This window comes from Limanda limanda, chromosome 13, assembly GCF_963576545.1.
Source record: "Limanda limanda chromosome 13, fLimLim1.1, whole genome shotgun sequence".
In the NCBI taxonomy this organism is placed as follows: Eukaryota; Metazoa; Chordata; class Actinopteri; order Pleuronectiformes; family Pleuronectidae; genus Limanda; species Limanda limanda.
The window spans coordinates 1263206-1287447 of record NC_083648.1 but is presented as its reverse complement, the minus strand read 5'-3'; the positions used below and the strand labels follow the sequence as shown (position 1 = coordinate 1287447).

Sequence of the window (24242 nt, the reverse complement as noted above, 5' to 3'; positions counted from 1 at the left end):
CCTAGTGGGGGAGTTGGTGGCCTTCAGGTGACGTAGCAAATGTAAAAAGGGGATTTCGAGAGTGTTTGGTTCGACTGTTGGAGTTAAGGAATCTCAGGAGCTCTTTATTTGTTCCATTTCAGTTTCAGACCTGATGTAGAAGAAAAATGTAGTTTAAAAACCATGTGACTCAGATCCCGATAGACGAAACTTGCCTTTTGACAAACATTCGTCTTCTGTGTCTCGTTCTCAGGTTCTGCTGACTCACGTCCATCTGCACCAACATGAGTCCAAGAAATGTTGTTTTCAAGAAGATCTGCAAAGACAAGTCGGTGAGTGACAGATGAAATCAGTTCAGCTGCTGCAGCGTCCGGTCGTGAGAATCTGTCGATTTGTGTCCGAGTGAAACTTCGCTGCTTGCGGCCTAAAGCATCACATCACATTACAGGTCAATTTCCTGACGCTTTTGTCCAAAGCAACAAACAATTAGTACACTCAACATGTATGAGGGGCCATTTTAGGGGTTCAGTATCTTGCCAAGGACATTTCGGCATGCAGGGCAGAATGGGGATTGAACGGGCAACCTTCTTGTTGAAGAACGACCACTCTACCCCCTGGGCCGCACCGCCCCAAGCAGCTTCTATACGTCCGACTGATCCTCAGGAGGTCGGCGCAAAGTCACGACAACGTGAGCGCCACCCACACACGTGTGTGATAGACAGCTTTATGTCAGATTACAGCTCACTCTGCTGTGTGTGTGTGTGTGTGTGTGTGTGTGTGTGTGTGTGTGTGTGTGTGTGTGTGTGTGTGTGTGTGTGTGTGTGTGTGTGTGTGTGTGTGTGTGTGTGTGTGTGTGTTTGATAGATGTCTCTTTCTGCTGCAGCTTTGCAGAAAATCTACCAGGGTTCGGTTTTGTTGGATCTCAAATTAACAACAAGTTTAGTAGATGATAAATTGTTTTTGTCTGTACAAGTTGTTGAGGACGTACGGTAGATTCTGGTCAGCTTAGATGTCGATGTTGTTGTAGAAGTTGATGATGAAGGAAAGGAACGCGGACCCAGTACTTACAAGTATAATAATGTTTATTACACAAAAGTAATACAGGTCAAGAGGAGCTCTAGAACTCGGAGAAATCACCCAGGCCAAATAGTGAAGTCTGACTTGCCGGGGTCTTACCCACATTTATATAGAGAGTTTGGTACCGCCCATGACTTAAGGTGAATGTCATCCCCCACGAGGCTTCTGACTAAAGAAGGACATGTTTTTGTGTCTGATCATGAAGACACATTGGTCAAGAACATTCCTTCTACACCCATCCATTAGCTGGTCAGAGGTCATTCGCAAAGTCAAGGTTCATTTCGAAAAGGGAGAGAACTTCTAAGACAAACATCTGGAAAACTCTCTGAGAATGTCTGAGAGTCCAGAAGGCAGGTATCATAATCTAAGCCTGTCATTATGTTTTAAACACATGCCAAAATGATCTACTCTAATGAATATACCACAGACGTAAACGCCTTCATGAATTATGAAGTAATTCAGGATGTTGGACGATTGATTTCACGAAGATGCACAAATATCATGACTGTCAGATTCTGAAAGTGTCATTTGTCCTCCTCAGGTCGGAGTGTACATGGGGAAAAGAGACTTTGTGGACCGTGTGGACTCAGTGGATCCTGTGGGTGAGTTTAAAACACGACCATCATCCACCAGCAGGACACTGAACCAACAATCACAGCAATGACTGTGATATCAGGGTTTGTGTTCTCTTGTGTTTGAGTTGAATTGAAGACACGTTGCTAAAAAGTTTTAAAAAACATCATCAAACACACACACACACACACACTAACACACACAGCTTCCCGTGTTTGTTTTTTGTTACCCTGATTCACACACTTGTTTAGTCCGTTATAAGTATGTTAATTACTGATGATCTGAATTTAATTTAATAAACAGTTCTGTCCTGATACAGTTTATATAGAGCATGTTTTTAATATGTATTTGGCTCTGATGATGTCACAGCAGCGTCACATCTTTGCTGACGACTGCATAAAGAAGCACCAGGAGCCATTTTGAATTTATCTTGGACGTCCTGTTTTCTTTTTTAATTTCCTTAAGAGCTTTGACTATTTTTTTCACCACTAGATGGCGTCATCCTCACTGATCCCGAGGCTCTGCAGGGGAGGAAAGGTCAGCGGCCAAACACACTGATCCAGGCTCAGACCACCTGACTCCACTCTCTGTCATGAGATGATTTGTTCCTGTGATGTTCAGTGAACTTTACTGAACATCACTCAGGACGAGAGTGAGGCGATGAGAGTGCGCTTCTCGATATGAGAGATTATTGGATAGTTTTCATCTGTCACAGAGAACTCTGTCAAGTCTTATTTGCAGCCTAAAGTCATTTTTATAAAAGAATAAATAGAAACAAGTTCAACTTTGACCAATTGAGAGTTAAAATAAACTGCAATCTCAACATGAAGCTAATTCCATGTAACACATTTGTGTGCAATGATTCAAATCTCTGGCCTGATTCTCCTGTTCCTCTCCTGCCCTCCAGTGTTCGTCACCCTGTCCTGCACCTTTCGGTACGGCAGAGATGACATGGATGTGATGGGAATCGCCTTCCGCAGGGAGCTGTACCTGGCCACGCGCCAGGTGTACCCGCCCCTGCAGGACCGCGAGAAGGGAATCCACACCAAGTCACAGGCCCGCCTGCTGCGCAAGCTGGGAGACAACGCCTACCCGTTCTTCTTCGAGGTGAGAACCTCCTCTTCAAACCTCTGCTCCTCCATCCCCGAGGGGAAGTGTCCAGTTGTCAGATTGTGATCTCGTTTGAAATGAGTCAATAGTTCCAATCCACATTTCACTTTGCTGTTTGAACTAATGATCACATCACCACGATCATCTGAATGTTGATGAAGGATGGAAGAAAGAAGGATGATATGAGGGAGGTAGAGTCTGCACTCAGCTCAAACTTCAGAACTAGCATGAAGGCTTTTATTCTGATGGTCTCGCTGTTCAGCACAAACTGAACTGAATGATCAGTTGTCAGTTTTTATTTCTAGTGATGTGTGTCTCATTGTGTTTTTGTTTTTACAGCTTCCTGACAACCTGCCTTGCTCGGTGGCTATGCAGCCGACGGCACATGACGCCGGCAAGGTAAGAAACCGACTCAGGATTGAAACCAGCAGCTGCTATGGATGAAGTGACCACATGACGGTGACGCCTCTTTTCTCTGGGCCTGCAGCAATGTGCCGTGGAGTTCGAGATCAAGGCGTTCAGCGCGGAGAGCCAGGACACTAAGGTCCGCAAACGGTGAGTCAGAGCTCGTCCGTCCTGAAAGGATACGGAGGTTTGTCTCAACGTCTTAATAACGAGGAAGAAGAACCTGCAGGGCGGTCACTCGTCACTGAGTCAGAGCAGAAACTCAGAAAACAGTTTCATATGTCATCGGGTTTGTTCTGTCCAACAGGAGCTCAGTGACGCTGATGCTCAGGAAGGTGCAGTTTGCCCCAGAGAGCGAAGCAGTGGCGCCCTCTGTTGAGACCACCAGGGATTTTGTCATGTCGGACAAGCCGCTGCATGTCAAGGCCAGTCTGGACAAAGAGGTGAGGGCACGTTAGAATCTAAAATCATCAACTTATATTCAGCAAGTTTGTGAAATATGTTTTAGTGTCATTTGAGGTCTTTGCACTGATGTTTGCGCAAGAGTTTAGATTTGTTATTTGATGATTTTAAAACAGGCTGAGACGTCATGTTTGTAAACAGGAGCAGAACTTCTTCCATTTTTAATTTTCACTCACTCTGACATCACATCCTGTTTCCAGATGTACTACCATGGTGAATGCATCAAGGTGCACGTCGGCGTCACTAACAACTCCAGCAAAAACATCAAGAACATCATCGTCTCTGGTAAACGCCCCTTTGAGATGTGTCACATGTCCTGAAGCAGGAACTGGACTGAATGTCTCCTCTTGTCCTCCTCAGTGGATCAGGTCTCCAATGTGGTCCTGTACTCCAATGACAGCTACGTCAAATCTGTGGCCATCGAGGAGTTTGGGTAATGATCAGCACGCACAGCATTCTCCAGAATTAACAAAGAGAGGTGTCGTTTTAATGGCTCCACTCTGGCGACACCTTGTGGCCGGAGGCTTCGAGTTTACAGGTCGTCCATCTTAGATAGATAGATAGATGGATACTTTATTAATCCTGTAGGAAATTTAAGTCATCCAGTATCTTAAACACTTATACATATGATATATATAGAATGAGATGAGATGAGATGAACACGATATCTCACGAGTCGAGAGGGAAACTTTCACAAATATTCACTCAGTCAAAGAAACAGTGTGACTGTTAAACTCTCAGACCAAGAGGCTCCGACTCTTGTTCTCCTTGTGAAAATGTCTGTGAGGGTTTTTTCTGTCTCTTTATTCCAGAGCATCAGTTTGAGAGCAGGACCTTTCATGCTCAGATGTTTTATGCTCTCACTCTAAACCATGCGGCTGCCCTCAAATATTAGAAATTCGCCAAATTTCTGACCTCTGCTCTTCTTTTCTGTCCAAAGTTGAATGTGTATCTGTCTCCGTGTCTCAGGGACTCGGTGTCTCCTGGGGCGACCCTGCAGAAAACCTACACGCTGCTGCCCCTGCTGGCCAACAACCGGGAGCGGAGGGGCATCGCTCTGGATGGGAAACTGAAGCACGAGGACACCAACCTGGCATCGTCCAGCATGTGAGGAAACAATCAGCGTCCACACAGACAACGTGTTGTGTTGGACGGATCCAGAAGTTTCTTCAAAGTCGTCTTCTTCTCTTTCAGTGTCAAGGAGGGCGTGCTGAAGGAGGTTCTGGGAATCATGGTTTCATACAGAGTGATGGTGAAGCTCATCGTTGGAGGGTCAGTGTGTGTGTGTGTGTGTGTTTTTTTTCTGTGAAACTTCACAATCAACAGAATGATGTCACTAAACGCTGCTCTGTCAGTGGAAAGATGTCGTCTCGAAATCTGATGTTTTTCAACCAATTGTGTGTAAATCGACGGTTTATATGAAAACTGCTGGTGTCGGTCCAGCTTCCTCCAGCAGCGGCTGCAATGACATGTGATGGAGCAACAGCAACAGTCCACAACATATTCATTGAAACGTCTTTGTTTCACCAATAAAAAGTTCAAATTGTGATTCTGGGTCTTCGCTGAGTCTGGCAGCATCACATCGATCTCACCTAGCAGGGGTCTCACTCTCAGGTCTGGTGACCTAGGTCGCTGCAGGAAGACGGAGGTGGAAACGTGAGCGTGAGGAGTTTGAGGAGTTTGAGGAGTGTATGGATGAACAGAGGGAGAGGAGACCAGCAGAGGAGGAACGATTCTAGAATCTTAGCAAAGACCCAGAATCACAACTTGAGTCTTTTATTGGTGGAAAAAGTTCCGGTGAACATTTAGTGAACAGTGACAGTGTCGTTTTCTGAGTTTAGCACCTGTTAACAAACCCACATTTAGAAACATTTCTTTAAAATCTCTCGCTGGTCAAATGTAATTCTTCCACTTCCATTTGGTTCATTGAGCAGCTAAAGTTCTTTATTTGCGTTATGTAAATTGATATGAAACTGTTTCTGCTTTTCTGACTTTGGTCTTTTTCTCCACCACAGGATGATGGGATCAAGGTGAGTTCATGTCCACTTTAATTATTAATAGCAGCGACTCTACAGCAACAAAGAAAGATTGTCGATGTTCTGTCCTCTAAACAGTCTGAACTTCCACGAGTCTGCGTTGGTATTTTAAACACTTATATGTTATGAAATAAAAGCAACTCTCAGTCCTGTATCAGGTGACCTTTAGTTGTCTTGAAAGTTTAAAGGAGACGTATTCTGTTCATCTTTCGTTGATAATTAAGTGTTATGATTGTCAAGGCCCAAGATATCAGTTCCCTAAATATGTTGAATCAGAAATCAGAGAAAATTTTGACATTAAAAAAGAAACCTTCTACCTCCCGAGGTCAACGAAGGCCCCTGAGACAGATCCAGCAGAATGTGGGAAGTTCTTCCCTGACCCATAAAACCTCTTGTTGAGTTTCATGTTAATCCGTCCAGTAGTTTTCGTGTGATCCTGCAAACACAGACGGAAACAACCTCCAAACACGAGAGCACAGAAAAGAGTAGAAGACAATCATGTGTCCTTTGAATGATATAAATGCTCAGGTCTGTGTGAGACTGTGTTGTGTGTGTTGCAGTGAGGTGGGTCTGGAGGTTCCCTTTAAACTGATGCATCCTAAACCTGATGCAGGTGAGTCACAGTCCTTTAAACCAGGCGACGGATTTATTCACACAGGATAAAACATCACGTTTCAACCTTCCCCTCTTTGTTTTCTGCTGCCAACAGTGAAGGAGAGGTAAGTTCCTAAATGTCCTTGTGTCCAGGTCGCTCAGGGATCGTGTTCCTGGATCTTCTATCACTTCATCAGCTCTTTTTCATTCCTCTATTAGCTGCAGTTCTCATCCCTTAGTCTTCATCAGCAGTGTCAGCTCTCCTCTGCTGGGTTTTGTTTCATCACCTCTCTTCCTTTCCGTCAGAACTCTGCTCAGGTTGAACTCATTTATCAACCATCCTCAAAAAGTTCTGCCATCGCAGACATGTATCCCTGGTGTCTCGTCTTCTTCTCGATTAGCTGCACTTCTGGTTTTGCTCCATTTTGTCTGTATTTTGTAATCGAAAGTTTTCAGAAACAAGCACAAATACAGTCAAAATGAAGGCAGAGTACGGACAGAAGAATCCGTCTGTTTCCATACGGATCTGACGTTGAGAATAGATTTACAGCAGCAGCTGTTCTGGTTCAGGAAGCAGAGGATCATGGGTAATATCCAGCGTTCTGTAGTGTTTCAGTTCAGTGGGACGACTCAACACATTTATTCGCTTTGTTTTTTCTACACATGAAAACCACGTTGTCACTCGGAAACAGAACCCAGCAGAATGAATCCCCACGTGTGTCTGCAGGGGGCGCTGTTGCTCAGTTACATAGTGCTGATTGAGCTCTGTGACTGGATGCTTATTGCCAGAATGCATCTTGGTTATTGTAGTTTTCTGTCAGGTCTGACATATGTATTGTCTCATGCAGTGAGATGGAGGAGGAGATGGTGTTCCAGGAGTTCAAGCGTTCCTACCTGAAGGGGATGATCGACAATGAGGATGAAGATGGAAACGTGTCCGGTGGCGACGACATGGCGCCCAAAGAGAAATAGAGGAGAGGGAGGGGGCGGGGGGACGACGGCTGAAGCATGGGCAGCTGGGAGTCTGAGTCGCTTCAGAGATTTTGCTAGAATGAGATGCAGCTAAATGAAAGGGCCATACCTTCCTTCATCATGTTTCAGTCCCACGACAGCTGCTTTCTAACCTGCACTGAAGTCTGCAATGAAAGTGAATTTGTGCTTTTAGAAACGTCCTCAGGACATAAATCTGTAAATGTTCAGACCTGAAGTAACGAGTGGACTGTAGTTTCCTCATGTGACTCGACAGTTTCACTGTAGAACTGCTGCTGATTGCTTGAGATTTCCCGCAAAAACATTTGTATGATGATGATCCTCTGTGCAACTATGTGAGTTGTGTGACAATAAAGCTGATTGATCCGTCCTCGCATCGGGCGCTCTTTCATGAGGTAATGCCGGGGGGGGGGGGGGGGGGGTGTGCAGCAGTGAACTCATCACTGGTTGATTTTGGAGACACGACAGTAAATAAAGATGGACGACACTCCAGAAATATCAAATATAGCAAAATATCTCAGGTGAGAACGCTGCCATCTTGTGGTGATGCCGTCATTTGCAGTGAGCGTCTGTGCAGTCGTGATCGTGGTTCCACAGATAAACACTCTCCACCAATCCCAAGTCAGTCTCAGCTGGATTTCCTCCATCCTCCTGATTTCAGGCTCTGGTTCGTATCTATGATATTTTAGCTTCATGACTGGAGAGCAGGAGGAAGTGGTTATGTGTCGTCCATCTTTCTTTAGAGTCTGAACCACCAGGGCAGCCATTGTGGCTCAGTAGGAAGTTAACAAATCATTACAAAGACCAGCTTTTCTGCAAAACCAGATGAAAACAAACACAAGGTTAAAACAGATCGTCTGGATCGACCCGCTGCGAAAACTCAGAAACCCAAATGTTCCTGTTTTCCAGTGACTGCTCGTCCTCATGTGGCGGTTCAGCAGATCTGTAGCTTCTGTTGGACATTCATTCACTTACCTGCTTTCTTCTCTGCTCCTGTACTAAGTGATCAAGCTCCTCTTCAGACACTGCTTTACTGTTGTCTCAAATAAAACGACTAAAGGAAAAGAGGGAATCAGTCGCTTTGGTTGCAATTTAATGTGATTATTTTTTCACATATGCATTATTAATTTTCGACAAAGGAAACTGACAGAAGCTCAAACTAAGCTGCAGCTGAGTTGAGTGATGGATAGAAGCTAAAGGTTCTCCCTCTCAAAGTGTCTTTAAAACATTTACTATCAGAGCAGAGTCTGCAGCCGGATCAGAAATCCAATCAGCTTTAAAGAAATGATCAAATGCAAGAGTCACAATAAGACACAACAGTGTAAAATAATGAGAGAACTTATTTCTACTAAGTTTATTGACATGATGATGAGACAAACATCAAGTAGAAGAAGATGCAGCAGATTCAGGAGACGGACTGGTCTTCTGATATGTCACAGACTAATATTACAACTTTATTTTCAAAATCACGGAATCGTTTTTAATTGTAAATAACACACATTGAGAGTAACATGTTTCAATGCAGGTGTAATGTTTGCAGTCATAGTTTAGCTTGTTTGATCATTTACACTCAACCCAGAGTCATTCAAATCTTCACCTGATGAAAAGTCACCAGAAACATTTGAACTAAATTTCTCCCAAAACTACTGATTTTGATCCTGTGGTGGAGAGAGAGGAAAAATCAGTGTAAGATTTAATCAGCACAGTAATATTTGAGTTGTCAATGTTTTGCAGAGTAACAGTTCAACACCTTCCAACAACCTTCTCTACAACAACACAGATTTAGTCCATAAATGGCTCAGATTTAATCTTGAATATCTCTGTCAAGATTCTCAGTCATCCAGGTCAAGGTATCTCCAGAAGACCTTCAACTGGACTTGCTTGTGTTTAAACACAAGCAAGTCATCACTGGCTTCCTGTGTGACGTCACATTTGGGGCAGTTGTGATCGACTCAGTCACTTTCTAACCGGGTAACAACAGCGAGTTGAGTAGCTTGAAACTTCTCTGATATAAAACTCCATCTCTATCAGACTTTTTTAAACCTGTTTTAAAACTTGCAGTTAGAAATACACAGAACGTTTGATTGGCAAGTTGAGGAGACTTCATCTACGAATGTGCGACTGACTGGAGCTTACTAAGGTGAAGGAGTGGTGGTGGTTTGTGCAGGACCATCCCAGCTGAATTGTCCGTTCTCCTTCTTTTCATCTGGCAAGAAACCTCGAAGGAAGGGAATTTCGCAGGAGTCAGGGTGCAGCAGATACCCCGAGAACGTGCTGCTGCTCTCACTGTCGGTGTAGACGCCGTTGGTAACATCGCTCTTCACCTGCAGCCACAACTGGTCTCCTTGCGTGAGGTGGAGGACGACACTCTGGCTGGCGGTGGCTAGGTCTGTTGCCTCTGTTGTTTTGACTACAGGGGAGAAGTTGAGGAACAGGCCGACCTTAAGTATCCTGAAGGAGACGGCCAGGTGGAAGGAGAAGACGTAGGTGCCATTGACGGGGGCTGTGTAGATGCCAGAGAGTGGGTCGAAGTTTCCAAACCAGTTGAGGAGGACACGCGGGAAAGGAATGGGCCAGTTTGGAATGGGAAAAGATTGGTTGACACATGCAGAGAATGCTGATTGGATGGCTAAGGAACAAGGACCCGGTTGACCATTGAAGCCATTGATACCTTGGTCGCCTTTTGATCCCATGGGGCCCAGTGCACCTGGGACACCAGTGTCCCCTTTGTCCCCTTTATAACCCTTTTCTCCTGGTCTCCCATCAGTGCCGTTCATTCCATCAGTGCACTCACACACTCCTTGATCACCTTGATCACCCTTCAGGCCATTCAGACCGGGGTCGCCAGGTTTACCCAGGACACCGTTATCGCCCTTGAAACCTTTACGTCCCGCAACTCCCTCAACCCCAGGCAGGCCCCGGGCTCCAGCTGGTCCCGGGGGGCCTTGTGGACCCTGTGGACCCTGGCCACTATCACAGGAGGCAGGACATGTGCCGGTTTCTCCCTGGGGACCCAGTGTACCTGAGGGCCCTATCAAACCTGCGTCTCCTTTGTCCCCTATGAACACAAACATCGAGAATATTTGTATCACATTTTTAGCATAAAATTCAAATAGTACAGTTTGAATCTTGTTAGAATTCGGATATTTTCCACTTTTGTGGTCCCGGTGCCGGACGAGGCCACACCCACCATGTTGATGTGGTCCATGAGCATGGCATCGAGGATGTCAAGGGGCTGAAATGGACTTAATTGTAAATATGCCTCAGTTCTTCTACATCAAATGATGTCGCGTTGCAGATCAGAATTTCCTGAACAGGTTCAGTCGCATCACCATTGACCACTTTATTGTTATAAAGGTATTTCTCAAGTGGCAGTCTGGTGTGGAGATTATCTGAGGTTGTTCTCAGAGTTCGGATCTATGACAGACTTTTATAGACTTGAAGACAAACATTTGAAGTGATGTGTAAGCTTGGGATAACGTGTTCATTCTGGTGTTAGTGGAGTCGTGGCGTCCATGAATCACTCATGAACCTTAACATTAAATGATCTTTCTCACAATCACCTTTAAAGCCTCGTGCGCCCTTTGACCCGGTGAATCCGGCAGGACCCTCCTGCCCCTCCTTCCCCAGGTCGCCCTTCTGACCTGTAACAACAGACAAAGACAGAGACGCTGGAGTTGACCGGCACTAAAACAAAGTAAATTCATGTTTTGTTTGGAGAACAGAGGTCAACTGGCAAAATGAATCAGAGACGTGGCTGTAGTCTTGAGTTCAAACATTTGGGTCACATAGATCCCAACATGTGTCTGCAGAGGGCGCTATTGTTCAGTAAAGTTACTTAATGTTGCTTTAAGTGATATGCCACACCGTCACCGGACGCCCTGCGGCGACAGCGGTGAGGGAATCGAACGTGTCGCTGTTCTCGTCAGTGCATTGATGTGCGACTCACCTTTCATCCCCTGACGACCTGTGAATCCGGCTCGACCTCTGAACCCCGTCATTCCTCTTCTGCCCGGACTCCCAGGGTCACCTGCTCAGACATGAACAGTCAGCGTCAGATTAGCATGAAGGGGAAGCAAACTACCAACCTTGGTGTTGGTGCCTTGCTCCTCAGACACCAGTGGGTCTCAAACTTAATTTGTCATCATCTGATCTTTATCAAACATTATAACTGCTGTGGACAGTTGACCTTCATGAAAATATCTGAATGGTGACCTCTTATTGTCCTTACTTATATCCAAAGGGCCAAATTCACATTATCTATAAAGAGACAGACTCTTGTTATCTTTAGGTTTAGGTTTCTGTTAGTATCCGAGGGTAAGTGAGTTGTGCAGACAGGCTACAGCATCCATGGAAACAAAGCTCAACACTATCCAGCACACAGCACAGAACATGGTGCTGTCTGCTTTTAAAGAGTGAAAACATTCCCTTAGAGTCGAGTTGGCCTTCAGCTGAGTGGAGTAAAGCACCGAGAGGTGGACTCGCCCACTCGCCTACTAGCCCACTGTATTATCTGGTTGAGGGCGTTTTTGTCCTGCAGAGACAGACTAACAAACCAAGACACAAGGGACAAAGACAACACAGATTCAATAAAGCTCGATAGAAGAGGCTCCGCATGGTTACGTCAATGTTAAAACAGTTTTCTATGGCAAGACAACGCTGGTGCCCTGTTTTGCAAACTACCTCGCAGTTCTTACTAAACGTTAGTTCAGAATCAATGACTGTCCCAAGCCACTCCCCAGGCTGGCCTTATCGTTGAATCGTGGGGAGGAGCATGCGTTCTAAAATCAGTAATCGTGTCTTTTGTTTTGGAAATCTTCTCCAAAAAATAATCATCACACCACCTAACCCGAACCCATTAAGAACTGGACCGTGGCCAAACTAATTATTGTTTAGCAGAATCACAATGACTGTGATATCTGCTAATTTCAAAATGTCCCCGGTGTCATATTTGCTTCGGCACATGTCTGTTTACAGGATAACAAGAACGCTTTGAAGCCTTAAAGCAGTGCAGGCTGGGTAATGTAGACGTTTGAGTTTCAAAGTGCAGTTCTTGCTGAGGACAAACACAATTACTCTGCAGTGATCACAACAACCACTATGAAGTTGCGCTCATAAGGAGGAGAGAAAAAGTGCAGGCGATTTGAAGTGGTTTACGTGCCTGAAAAGCCCCGGTCTCCACGATCTCCTTTGGGCCCCGTGGTGCCTTTACACAGGGAGCAGATGCAGAAAGGAGGAATCTGCTCCAGAGTTGGCGGCACTGCTAAGTTCAGCAGGTGGTCGCAGATGGCCGTTTCAGATATGGGGGGCATTATTGGGCCGGAGTCCGGCGTCATCCGGAGTTTGTTGAAATCGTTGGTCATGTTGTCGCTGTCTGCCCACGGCGGTATCTCGGGCATGAGGCCGCTGCGGGAGTCCGGTGACCATTTGGGCATGTCCTTCCAGTCCGAGTCGTTCATGGGGTCCGAGGTGGAGCCGTCCTCTTCGCTGGGCTCTGTGGACATGTTGGGTAGCAGCATGGCAGAGCAGAGGGAGGACAGGACCAGGAGTCCCAACAACCTCAACCACATCTGCAGGAAGAAGAGGAAGAGGAAATCTGCATCAGTGTGTTAGTCTCAGTGTCTCAGGAGCGCTGCAGAATCAGGTGTCATTTCTCTTAATTCATGTCTCATTTCCAGATGAAAACCAAATGAGTTTCAATCAGTGTCACATTTTGGTCTTTGTCGGCCAAACAACAAATCTGATCGCAGTTGCCGGCAACCTGCAGATCAGTGTCGTCTCTCCTCCTGTCCAGAAGGGGGAGCTGATGTATCTACCACAAAAACTGGAAGAACAAGTGCTTCTGTGCCTTCGCAGTTTAATCACAAGTTTTCGTTGGAAAGATTTATAAACAGTCCACACTCAACAAGTTTAATCGTCTTCATGGCTCTAATCCAGAGTGCTCGCTCACCCACTCAGATGAAGCGATGCTCCAACAGATGGATCTGAACATCAGAACTGACCCGAGTTCTCTGAATCAAAGGAGCTGGCTTCTCAGCTGTGACGAGCTGGATTTATGTGTTTAGAGTTTCAGCTAAACCTAAAACCATTTAAACCATGAACTTAAATCATAGGAACGTCTTGGTGAATGAAAAGTGTCTTGTGAGAGATGAACAAACAGTTTGTAAGCGACAAAAGTTACAAATTTGATTGTAAAATTATGTTCATTGGTTAATAAGTGATGACATCAGCAACTTCTGGCGTTCACTCCAGCTTCGCTCAGGAGTGAACGCAGGATTGAGCTTTCAGAGGCGGAGGAAAAGAAGACGTGATTGTCTGGGATCATAAACATTTAATATGTCAACTAATTTCAAATTAAAAGATTATAATTTTTTCGTCATTCAATTGATTGATGAGCTCAAGATTAAGAAAACTAATTTAATGGTAAAACTGAAATCTTTTTTGCGAGCTGTGGATTGAACTTTTGAAAAACTAAATCAACCTTTTAAACCTGAATTTATAAATTAATTAATTTATATATGAAATAATTTGCTTCCAAAAACCCAAATCCTTAAATCCCAAAACTCACCTCTGAGTCCGAGATGTGCAGTTTGTTGTGCAGAAGGAGTCGTGTGAAGATGAGCAGGTCGGACGAGGCTTTGATTCCTTTATAAACCTCGCCCAAAACAAAACGTCTTTCTTACTTCTCGCTGAGGACGAGGGAGGACACGCCCATCTTCATTGTCCTGCTGACCTGAGCCGTCTCCCTGTTACTTGATCATGAAACAGCAGAAAACCAGTGAACTCTGAGCAGAAAGCAGAGCTGTGTTTATCTCTCCATCGCTCTCCACCTTCTTCTTTGTCTCTCTTTCTCCAAAGCTCCTCTGAAGACTTGACTTCAGGAGTTTGGCTCCACTGATGTTTTCTCTGTACTGGAGACACAAAGACTCAGCCATGAAACTCTGAGTTTAGATTTTCAACATCAACACGTAGCTCTGAGGTCGTTGCTTCATTCAGAATCTCAAAAAAAGATCACGTTTCACATTGAAAAACAGAAGGTGGAACTTCTCTTCTCAAACAGGAGGAAACGCTGGTGTTTGGAATTACTCACAGTCACTGCCTGGAATATAGGTCATGAACTCCTCCATGTTAGCAGATGGGACATGAACCAAACTAACTTTCAAAGCAGAAGTTAAATAAATGTTTGTCAAAGCTTGTTTCTGTCAGTTCAGGTTGTTCTTATCTCATGATGACAGCTGACTCCTGATTGGTTGAGAGTTTGCGTGGGCGGGACCTCGACACCACGGCTCCACTCCACGATCACTGCTGAACAGACTGACTCCAAATCATTTATATAATAATGATGGTAATAATCAGAATCATTTTAATAATTAAAACAGTTTTTTGATTTCTTTATACTAAACGCTGAAGCCGTAAAGGTATGGATTGTGTGTGTGTGTGTGTGTGTGTGTGTGTGTGTGTGTGTGTGTGTGTGTGTATGTGTGTGTGTATTTCTTCTTTCTTTCTGTATTAATAGTTTTTTATTGTGGTTCCAGTTTTGTCGTTCCTCCCTCTCTCCTGTAGTTTTCAGATATTGAAGCACAAACTCTGACGTAAGAAACCAAATGAAATCAAACAAATCGTTAAGTCCATTATTTACACCCCAATATAATATTACATTCAACTGATCTCAAATATTATTCAAGCTGGAATCAGTCAATATGAAACTTAAATAAAAGATCAACATCTAAACAGCTGAATTTCAGTCTGGTGCCGTTTTCTGGTTCTGTCTTTTCTTATTCGCTGTCAAATTATTCTGAACAAACTGTAGCTTGTTGTGTAACTTTTCCTCTTCCACACAATTCAGTCAGCGATACAGTAATTTAACCCCGAAGGCATCCAGTCCTTCACAAAGAGCAGCCTACTTGTATTATTATTATTTTAGCACATTTAACAGCAGAGGACAATTCATTCTGTAACATCAACCCGTGGGATTACATGGAGACGTGATCCCGATAAAACTGATTTCAAACAGGAGACGAAGGCAGCAGCTGAAACTGAAACCTGTTGGAGACTGAGACCACGATCACCTGAGAGCGGAAACAAGGGTTCTGATGCTGAGTGGAAGCTGGAGTCCAAATTGACTGAAAAGAGACGAGTCATTCTGCTGATGCTCAACACACACACACACACACACACACACACACACACACAAACACACACACACACAGAAAACATGGACAGGACAATTTCATCAACAATCCTGTGAAACACTGCTGAAGAACCACACAGTGCTGGTGCAATGTGCCTGTTCACCTCCAGAACGCTTCAGTGGACATTACTGTACTATACAGTGAAACATTCATTCATTTATTATTTTATAATTATCATCATTATTAGCAGAGTTACACAGAAACTACTGGTGTCAGAGAAGAAGTCATTAGATGTTGGTCCAGATCTGGATCAGGAGGCAGATCCTGGAACATTGAATCACTTTCTTCTACATTGTGACTTTTACATACTTGATTTCTTTGAGAGGGAATTTGATACTTGATACGTCTCATATACATTTAATATTGTGTTTGACTTATTTCACGTCTGACCCTCAAGCTGCTGTCAGTCCTGCTCTGAGGCTCCAACCTTCAGCAGCGAAAAACTGTGAGAGATTCTCCACAGGATTCATCACAAGTGAGTGGGTGTTGATGACGTTTCTAACACGTGACGGACACAGAAATACACATATATATATATATATAAAAATATGTTTTATTTCAGGATGACCACTGACAAAGATGCCAACACACAAATACAGAGAAATAAAAGACGACAAACATCAAACTCCATCGGACACTGTCTCCATGGAGCTTTCTCTAACTGTACATGCAGGATATTATAAATCATTACACACAGTTTGTTATGAAGGTTAAAGTGACCAGTTGGATTCAAACTCCTTCTGGCTCATGGAGGTAAAAGGACCAAGCAGCAAACCGGTCTGAACACACAAAGTGGAGGGGGGGGGGCGGCAGAGCAGCAGACCTCAGACCAGCTCACCATCACAACAAAGCTTGTGAAGACCGTGTCCTCCATCAGAACCTCGGCTGCTGTGAGTCGCCTGTGGAACCAGAGACTTCTCCTTTATGTCCCCAGGCCGACTTTCATTCTGAAGAATCAAACCAGCCGAGAAACACAAAGGTAAACGGAGCCGAGGGAACGAGCAGGAGCCACAAAGGAAGACACGGAGATGAATAGTTAACCTTAATAAGTGTCCTGGTTTCCACAGGCGGCGCCGCCCAGCACCCCCCCCCGGAGGATCTCAGGGCGTTCACAGCAGAACAGGAGCTCATGTCCCCGAGGGGGGGGAGGGACACCTGAGGGGGGGGGTTGAGGGGGTGAGGGGGTGAGGCCTGACACCACGGACACAACACGTCTGTGGTAGAAGAAACGAGATGCAAGCACTTCATTAGGAACAACACACTGACACTGGGTGGTATCCCAGATGTTGAGCTTCATGATGTCATCACGTCTGGGCCAGGCGGAGGTCACTGAAGGTCACTGAAGGTCACTGAAGGTCACTGTCATGTGACGTGGAGCATCAAACTCTTCTGTCCGTCCTGGGAGACGGATCCTCACATGTGTCTCTCTGAGGTTTCTACGTGTCTTCACCTGTGAAAAGGGTTTTTAGTAGCTTGTCCTGACTCTTGTTGAGGGTGAAGGACAGAGGACGTCTCACCATGTTAAAGACCAATGAGACAAATTGTGATTTGTGAATGTGGGATATACAAATACAATGTGATTGATTGATTGATCATCCTGCAGGAAGTTAAGGAAGATGAACTGAAGGGAGGAAAAAGCTCAGCACTCAAACAGACCAACACACCATGACTCACAGCGCCACCTACAGCCTGCACTGTTGACACATGGCAGGTCAGCTGTGTGTGTGTGTGTGTGTTTGTGTGTGTGTGTGTGTGTGTCTGTGTGTGTGCGTGTGTGTGTTGACAGTGGTGGGCTGCAGACTGTGGACTCTCAGTAAACACAGGCAGTTAGTTATTAACGGTGGAAACCCAGCGGAGCCGCGTCTCTGTCCAAAGCTCCGAGTCTTCACACGTAAGTAAGAGAACTCTCGTCCGACTTGTTTCTCGGAGTCTCGGCTTCGATTCGTCCCGACGCCGTCGAGGACGTCGACTCGCTCCCGGCCGGGCGACCCCTGTCCTTCAGCTCACAGGGTCAAAGGTCGTCTTAAGGGTTCAAACAGGGTTTCAGCGATTCTCAGAAACATTGAGACATAAAAGAAAAGATTTGATGTGGTTGTGATTTTGTCTCAAGAATCGTAATTCAAGTAAACGTCAACGCCGTCGCTCAGAGGTTGATTATGAATTGTAATGTTTGTGAGGCCGTCACTGGTTTACTGGAGACGCTGAGTACATCTAAACACGATGGCGTCTCATTGGCTGTAGGTTTGACTGACACCATGTCCCGCCTCGTCCTCCTGGCGTCCCTCACCGTCGGCCTGTGGTCTGCGTCAGTGCTCAGCGTCTCAGGTGCGTGAGTATCCACGACAGATTGACAACTGGTTTCATCCGTCCAGGCTTTGAGATTTCTGCTTAAAGTTCCCAAACGTCACATTTGTAATGAACACGGACAGAGATCTCATCAAAGTGAAGCTGTGAGACGGACGGAGGTGTGGAGGAGCTGGAGGACGCCTCCTGTTTAATCCTGTGAATCCCTCAGTGTTCTCAGGCCCGGACGACGCTCACATGCTGCTCCGCTCCCGTCGGGCCAACCACTTCATGGAGGAGCTGAAACCCGCCTCCATGGAGCGGGAGTGCGTGGAGGAGAAGTGTGACTTCGAAGAGGCCAGAGAGATCTTCCAGACCAGGGAAGCCACAGTGAGATGAACTTACACCACTTTACAAAGATTCTTCCATTTAAAGGTCCAGTGAGAAAGATTCACGTTAAAGGATCTATTGCTAGAAATGTAATATAAAATAATCCTGGACATGTTTTCACTGGTGTGTTTCATCTAAATTGTACAAATCGTTGTTTTCTTGACCTCAGAATGGGCCATTATATTTAAATGCTTTATATTTAAATACTTTATATTTAAATAGAAAGTATTTAAATACTTTGTGTAGACATCAGGAGCAGGTCCTCTCTACAGAGGCAGCCAAATGAGACAAACTAAACCTTTTGAGTTTTTATGACAACAGAAGCTTCCACATGTTCTCTTTCATGTTTAGAAGGGGGGGGTGAGGTGAGGTGATTTAACTGCAGCATGACACTTCACCACTAGATGTCACTAAATCCTACACACTGAACCTTTAATCAGATCATTTCAGTTCTTGCTTCAGAATCAGTCTTGTTTGTTGGAGTCCTTGTTTCTCAGGAACGAAACAACGCATTTGAAGAAGCTTTTGAAACGGGACAGTTGTGACGTTGTGACGTAATGAGACTTTAAATGAAGGAGGCGGAGCCTGGAGTGAGACGCAGCTTCTATCAAGTCTCTGTGAGGAGCACACGTGATTCCAGCTGCTGCAGCCTGGAGGGAGAGACGGGACATTACACACAGGACTGTGAAGCCTTTACATTTCGTATTGAACACAATGTTGTTGGTTTGTCTCATGTTCCTGCAGCTGTTTTCCAGGAGTTTCCACATCGTAAGTCACTGCTCGTTACTGATGAAGCTTTATCACTGACTGATTGTTGTTTTGTGTGTTGACAGATGGAGTTCTGGACCGTGTACGAAGGTGAGAGGCGTGTCCTCTTCAACATGAGACACACTGACGCATGTGAACTCTGGTTTCCAGTCCACGATCAGTTTGAAGCTCAGAATGAAAAACAGCCTCTGTCTGAAACGTTTCCATGTGTCTGTTTTCAAAGCTGACGACTGACGTATTTCAATGTATCGTCTGAAGCCCACGTCTGATCTGACCTTTTCAGATGGGGACCAGTGTCAGTCCAACATGTGTGTTAATGGAACCTGTGTGGACCTGTTCCAAGCCTACACCTGCCGCTGTCACCGTGGATACGAGGGCAGATACTGTGACCAGCGTGAGTCTGATGCAGACGATTTAAAGACTGTTTTTGTGAGCACAGAAACTTAGGCTGAAATATTTTACTATTAGCAGGTTCCAACCAATGGTTCAGAATACTCCTCTGACCTTCTAAGGTCCAGTGTGTAAGATTTAGGTTAAAGGATCAATTGTTAGAAACTGAATAACAATTCTTCGTGATGATTTCACTAGTGTGTTTCATCTAAATTGTACGAATTGAAGTTTTCTTTACCCTAGAATGGACCCTTTATATTTAAATACTTTATATTTAAATACTTTATATCTACATCAGGATCGAGTCCTCTCTACGGAGGCAGCCATGTTTTTTACAGTAGCCCAGACTGGTCAGACTCAACCTTTTGAGTCTCTTTGACAACTGAAGCTTCCACAGCTTCTCTTGAAGGAGAGGGTGAGGTGAGGGGTGTTCAGCCGCAACATGACACTTCACCACTAGATGTCACTAAATCCTACACACTGGACCTTTAAGCAGACCCCTTAAATTACAAACAACCCTTATATCAGGCCACAGTACGATTCTCAGCTTCCAACCGTAATTGTTACCGTACAATGGCTGAAAAAAGCCTTCACCTCTATGAACAACATGAATCCCACTAGATCCAGATTTTTATTTGAATCTGCACAAAATCGCACACACTCATGAGTATCTTTCCCTGATGTTGTCCTAACTTTTTCACAAAGAATCACAAACTTCCTTGAGAAATCAACAAAAAAGTCTCATCTCGCACTAAATCCTCTGATCCATCAAGCGTCCTTTCACCAAGTCTCTGGTGTTTGAGTAAATCCTGCCAGCGAACAGACAAGACTCAAGACTCAACTTCACTTTCCTACAAAATGGAAAACTTGTCAGGGGCTCTTCACCCATGTTGCTGCCATAGAAACACACTAAAACGTGCACAAATCCCTGCTACACAACAGCAAAGGAAGATGAGCTCAAACTCAAAGAATCACATTTTCATTACAGTGCCAGTAAAACTCTTGTGATCTGAGTGTAAATGTGTGCAACCTGTGTTGTGCAGTTGTAACCGCCACTAACTGCTCTGTGGAAAACGGCGGCTGTTACCATGAGTGCACGGAGAGCGAGGACGGCCTGACGCGGAGCTGCAGCTGTGTGAGCGGATACAAACTGCAGGAGGACTCCAGGGAATGTGTCCCGAAAGGTGAGAAACCATTCAGGTCACTTATCAGCTCTGCACACGTCAGGTGAGCTGAACGCACAATCACATCTCAGAACCCATGTGCACTAATGTCCCTTTACCTGTGTGCACTAGAATATCCCTTGTGTAACACGTTTCATGCACAAATACGATCCATTTTTCATGTTGATATGAGAATGACTGCGTTGTCCCTGAAGGTCCCTCGTCCTGCGGGCAGCTGCTGATCGGCAGGTCGTCCTACACCAAGCCCATGGATGGTCTGCTTCCGTGGATGGTGGCATCGGAGGTTGGGAAAAAGGGGGAGAGTCCCTGGCAGGTAACGAGACGCTAACTGTGGCATCAGTCATCAGTCGCAGGTGGGACTCGTCAGGGACAAAGTCTCCACTTCCTTCCGAAATGAAGCCAAAACATTGCGAACCGAACGCTGCCATCTTGAGGTGAAGACTTCATTTGCGGTCAGAGTCTGTTCAGGGTGATCATGACGAGATGCCGCCCATACACGCTCTCAACCAATCAGGAGTCAGTGTCAGCTGTCAATCATCACGTCTCAGTCTTATCATCAAATAACTGATTCAAACCAAACTGATCAGAAACACTTGAACAAACATCAGAGAGAAGAACGAGCTGAAATGATAGAAACATCTTTGACAAACATTCATTGGTCGAGAGCGCGTGTGGGCGGGACCTCGATACACGGCTCCACTTTATGATCACTGCTGGACACACTCTGATGACATCATCACCACAAGATGGCAGCGTTGGTTTTGAGATATTTGAGCTCAGTGGGAGGAAGTGCACTGCGTCGTCCATCTTTACTCCTCAGGGATCAGAAGTCTGCACCTGTTAAAAAAAACAATATAATAAAACTGCTGCTTGACAATTAATGTTGTGTGTTGTCCGTAACACAATAAATGCAGCCCTCCTTTCTTATTTCACTAACACTTATTTAAACTGAATAACAAGAACCGGTAAACATCATAGAACAACAATTACCAGAAAATTGTATTTATTCTTACCCCTAACCCCTTATTTATTCTTATCTATTAATGATGTTTTGTTTTTTATATCGATCCTAATAAGACATTTGCAAATTCTTTGGTTCATCAAAAAACACTTTGAAGAAATTGAATATGGTAAAGTTGGAACTGTTTATGATTGGTCAACCACATCTGATCAAACCAATCCCGAGCTTAAACTTTGAACTTAACTTTATTTAACTTTTGATTGTTGCATATTTGTTTCAGAAATATTTAACGGTGGAGTTTTTTCATGTGCAGGTGTTGTTAATGAACTCCAAAGGATGTTTTGAGTGCGGCGGCGTCCTCATCGATCAGAACTGGGTCCTGACGGCCGCTCACTGCCTCGACAACTACATGAGATTCAGCGTTCGACTCGGTGAGTTTTCACTCTGCTCATTCAGAACAGGAATAAGAAACTAAAGGAGACGGCCCCTCCTCTAAACCCACAGGGGGACATTGTGGTGGTCCCGCGCTGCCACTCCTGTTAAATGGGTTTTTTTCCTCTTTATTCCGGAGCATGGTCCTTCAGTTTTAGAGAAGAGCTTGATTTCACCTTCAGATTTTGCAAAGCTTTCCCTCAAATAGCTCCTGCTTGTGCTTAGATTAAATCTGCTCAAACTGTGCGCTTGTACTCAGATTTGTATTTGTTAACACTGCACCTTGCATTCTATTGGTGGAGGAATTTTGACAGAGCTGTTGCGAAAAACTATTCTAAAGCAGAGGAGAAATTCGACAGAGAGCTATAGCTGGAGCGCAAGCACAAGCAGGTTATAGTTTAGTGGGAGTGCAGGGTTTTGAGTGAGAGCATTAGAAAATCTGAACCTAAAATCAATGAACTAAAAGATTTCGTTCCTAAATAAAGAGGGAAAAACATTCTCCTACAGGAGATCACATCGTACATTCACCGTACGATGATCAGTCAGAGGAGGGAGGTGCAGTGTTGTGGAAAGTTCACCAGTTGGTGACAGCAGCCGGCACAAAGCTCCTTCGCTAACAGGTATCCTGGGAAAACGCTGTGATCTATCTGCAGGGGACTACGAGCGTCACAGACATGAAGGCACAGAGATGTTGCTGAATGTCATCAAGACCTTCAAACATCCAGACTACAACAGCATGACGCTGGACAACGACATCGCCCTCCTGCGTTTGGAGACGCCCGCCCAATTCTCCAACTTCATCATCCCTGTGTGCCTGCCGGGACAGGATTTGGCCGAGCGGGTGCTCCACCTCAACGGCACCATGACTGTGGTGACGGGCTGGGGCAAAGAAAGCCTGGAGAGCGTCCGCCTCAGCTCTGCGCTCAACGTCATCAAGGTCCCGCTGGTGAGCCGCAGCATCTGCTCCCAGCACATGTCCGTCAACATCTCCGACAACGTCCTCTGCGCCGGGATCCTCGGCCAGAGGATGGACGCCTGTGAGGGGGACAGCGGCGGCCCGATGGTCACTTTGTACCGAGGCACCTGGTTCCTGATTGGCCTGGTGTCCTGGGGCGAGGGCTGCGGCAGGGAGGACAAGCTGGGCGTCTACACCAAGGTGTCCAACTACCACGAGTGGATCAACAGAGTGCGTGAAGAATGGAAGAGTTGACCTCCACAACCACCGTCAGACATCTGAACCACCTCCAGCCCCGAAGCTTAATCCAGGCGGTCTTGATGCTTTAATACACTTTAATAAAGGCATCCTGTCTAAAGAGGCTGTGATTACCGTCTTTGATCTTTGTATCAACTTAACCATAAAAATGGCTTAAAAATAATGACACCGTCCCGAGTTAAAGATCAGTTATCAAGTATCTTGGTCCCCAGAGGATGAATCCCTATGTTTCTAATGATTCTCAGATTTTTCTTCTGGCGCCACCAACAGTTCAATTTATATTTGACTTCAGTCAGTGGTTTCATTTTGGCCTCGGTGGTGGATAGTGGGAGGAATTAAAGAACAAACATGAACGACTCGATGAAGGTAAACAAATGCTATCAAACCCCGCCCCCCCCACACATGTTGTGAAGCTGTTGTGAAACCGTGGAAATGTTGTGGCTAGTGGAGCGTGACCCAAGAAAGAACCAATAAAGTTTTGTTGCTGACCAAGGGAAACAAAGTATGTCCTTCTTTAACATCATGAGACAGAACATGGTTTAACATTTTCACAGATGTCTGATAGTCCAGGCAAAGTAGCCCATTTTGGAGCCAAAAATAGAAGTAATTGTAAAAGAATTTTTTTCAGCATAGATTATTTCTATGAGGTGTCCAGAACAACATACTAAAAGTCCTAAGAATTCGTAGTTGAGGAAATATGTTTAATTCTCATCAATGTGCCAATAAGGCCCGGCAACAATACACCCAAAAAGACTATTTTTTTCCTTTACTCCTATCAAAATGAAACTTTACACAATGAAAGTTACCATGAAACATAACATTTTTTGTATTACAAGTTTCTTTGAAAATGAATTTATGTATGTATTTGTAATACATATGAATGGTGTTTGCCTAGGCAAATTAGGACATATTCAATAAGTGTGGAGCTCATGTGTTTGTCAAATTCATTTCAAAAGAAAATAGTCTTTTTGGGGTGTATTGTTGCCTGGCCTAATCGGCATTGATGAGAATTAAACATATTTCCTCAACTAGGATTTCTTAGGACTTTTAGTATGTTGTTCTGGACACCTCATAGAAATGATCTATGCTGAAAAAAATTATTTTACAATTAGTCGGTCGTAAAACGTTACTTTGCCTGGACTATGAGGCGTGTTTAGAAGTGTGTGCAGATCTAAATAAAAAGAATCTGGATCTAGGGAATTT

The 24242-nt window shown here is 44.8% G+C and overlaps 3 protein-coding genes across 3 annotated transcripts; 2 read left to right on the top strand and 1 right to left on the bottom strand.

Moving 5' to 3' along the window:
- The first annotated feature begins 263 nt into the window (after positions 1-263).
- On the top strand, positions 264-7208 carry saga (S-antigen; retina and pineal gland (arrestin) a). The gene is made up of 15 exons (XM_061084943.1): positions 264-311; positions 1598-1658; positions 2122-2166; positions 2537-2736; positions 3079-3138; positions 3227-3294; positions 3452-3587; positions 3807-3891; positions 3967-4039; positions 4576-4713; positions 4801-4878; positions 5622-5636; positions 6203-6255; positions 6352-6361; positions 7085-7208. Exons 1-15 carry the CDS (start codon positions 264-266, stop codon positions 7206-7208), a joined length of 1194 nt encoding a protein of 397 aa, XP_060940926.1.
- Positions 7209-8548: 1340 nt separating this feature from the next.
- On the bottom strand, positions 8549-12796 carry LOC133018168 (inner ear-specific collagen-like). Its single transcript, XM_061084484.1, has 4 exons — positions 12388-12796; positions 11176-11256; positions 10790-10870; positions 8549-10284 (listed from the first exon to the last, which is right to left on the bottom strand). Exons 1-4 carry the CDS (start codon positions 12794-12796, stop codon positions 9362-9364), a joined length of 1494 nt encoding a protein of 497 aa, XP_060940467.1. The 3' UTR covers positions 8549-9361.
- A 4425-nt stretch (positions 12797-17221) lies between these two features.
- Positions 17222-23531, top strand: proca (protein C (inactivator of coagulation factors Va and VIIIa), a). Its single transcript, XM_061084937.1, has 9 exons — positions 17222-17309; positions 17660-17743; positions 17934-18091; positions 18925-18949; positions 19143-19253; positions 20293-20433; positions 20628-20746; positions 21708-21825; positions 22480-23531. Exons 2-9 carry the CDS (start codon positions 17674-17676, stop codon positions 23034-23036), a joined length of 1299 nt encoding a protein of 432 aa, XP_060940920.1. The 5' UTR covers positions 17222-17309; positions 17660-17673; the 3' UTR covers positions 23037-23531.
- The last annotated feature ends 711 nt before the right edge of the window (positions 23532-24242 follow it).

What these genes read in the sequence shown, in the direction of transcription:
- LOC133018168 (XM_061084484.1), bottom strand. Translation starts at nt 12,796, where the DNA reads ATGTGGTTGAGGTTGTTGGGACTCCTGGTCCTGTCCTCCCTCTGCTCT. An exon ending in TGGAGACCGGGGCTTTTCAG is followed by an intron (nt 11,257 to 12,387) that starts GCACGTAAACCA and finishes ATGTCTGAGCAG; the next exon opens with GTGACCCTGGGAGTCCGGGC. An exon ending in GGGCGCACGAGGCTTTAAAG is followed by an intron (nt 10,285 to 10,789) that starts GTGATTGTGAGA and finishes TTGTGTTCATAG; the next exon opens with GGGACAAAGGAGACGCAGGT.
- proca (XM_061084937.1), top strand. Translation starts at nt 17,674, where the DNA reads ATGTCCCGCCTCGTCCTCCTGGCGTCCCTCACCGTCGGCCTGTGGTCT. An exon ending in GTTCTGGACCGTGTACGAAG is followed by an intron (nt 18,950 to 19,142) that starts GTGAGAGGCGTG and finishes TGACCTTTTCAG; the next exon opens with ATGGGGACCAGTGTCAGTCC. An exon ending in GAGATTCAGCGTTCGACTCG is followed by an intron (nt 21,826 to 22,479) that starts GTGAGTTTTCAC and finishes ATCTATCTGCAG; the next exon opens with GGGACTACGAGCGTCACAGA.
- saga (XM_061084943.1), top strand. Translation starts at nt 264, where the DNA reads ATGAGTCCAAGAAATGTTGTTTTCAAGAAGATCTGCAAAGACAAGTCG. An exon ending in AGATCTGCAAAGACAAGTCG is followed by an intron (nt 312 to 1,597) that starts GTGAGTGACAGA and finishes TGTCCTCCTCAG; the next exon opens with GTCGGAGTGTACATGGGGAA. An exon ending in CAAGAACATCATCGTCTCTG is followed by an intron (nt 3,892 to 3,966) that starts GTAAACGCCCCT and finishes TGTCCTCCTCAG; the next exon opens with TGGATCAGGTCTCCAATGTG.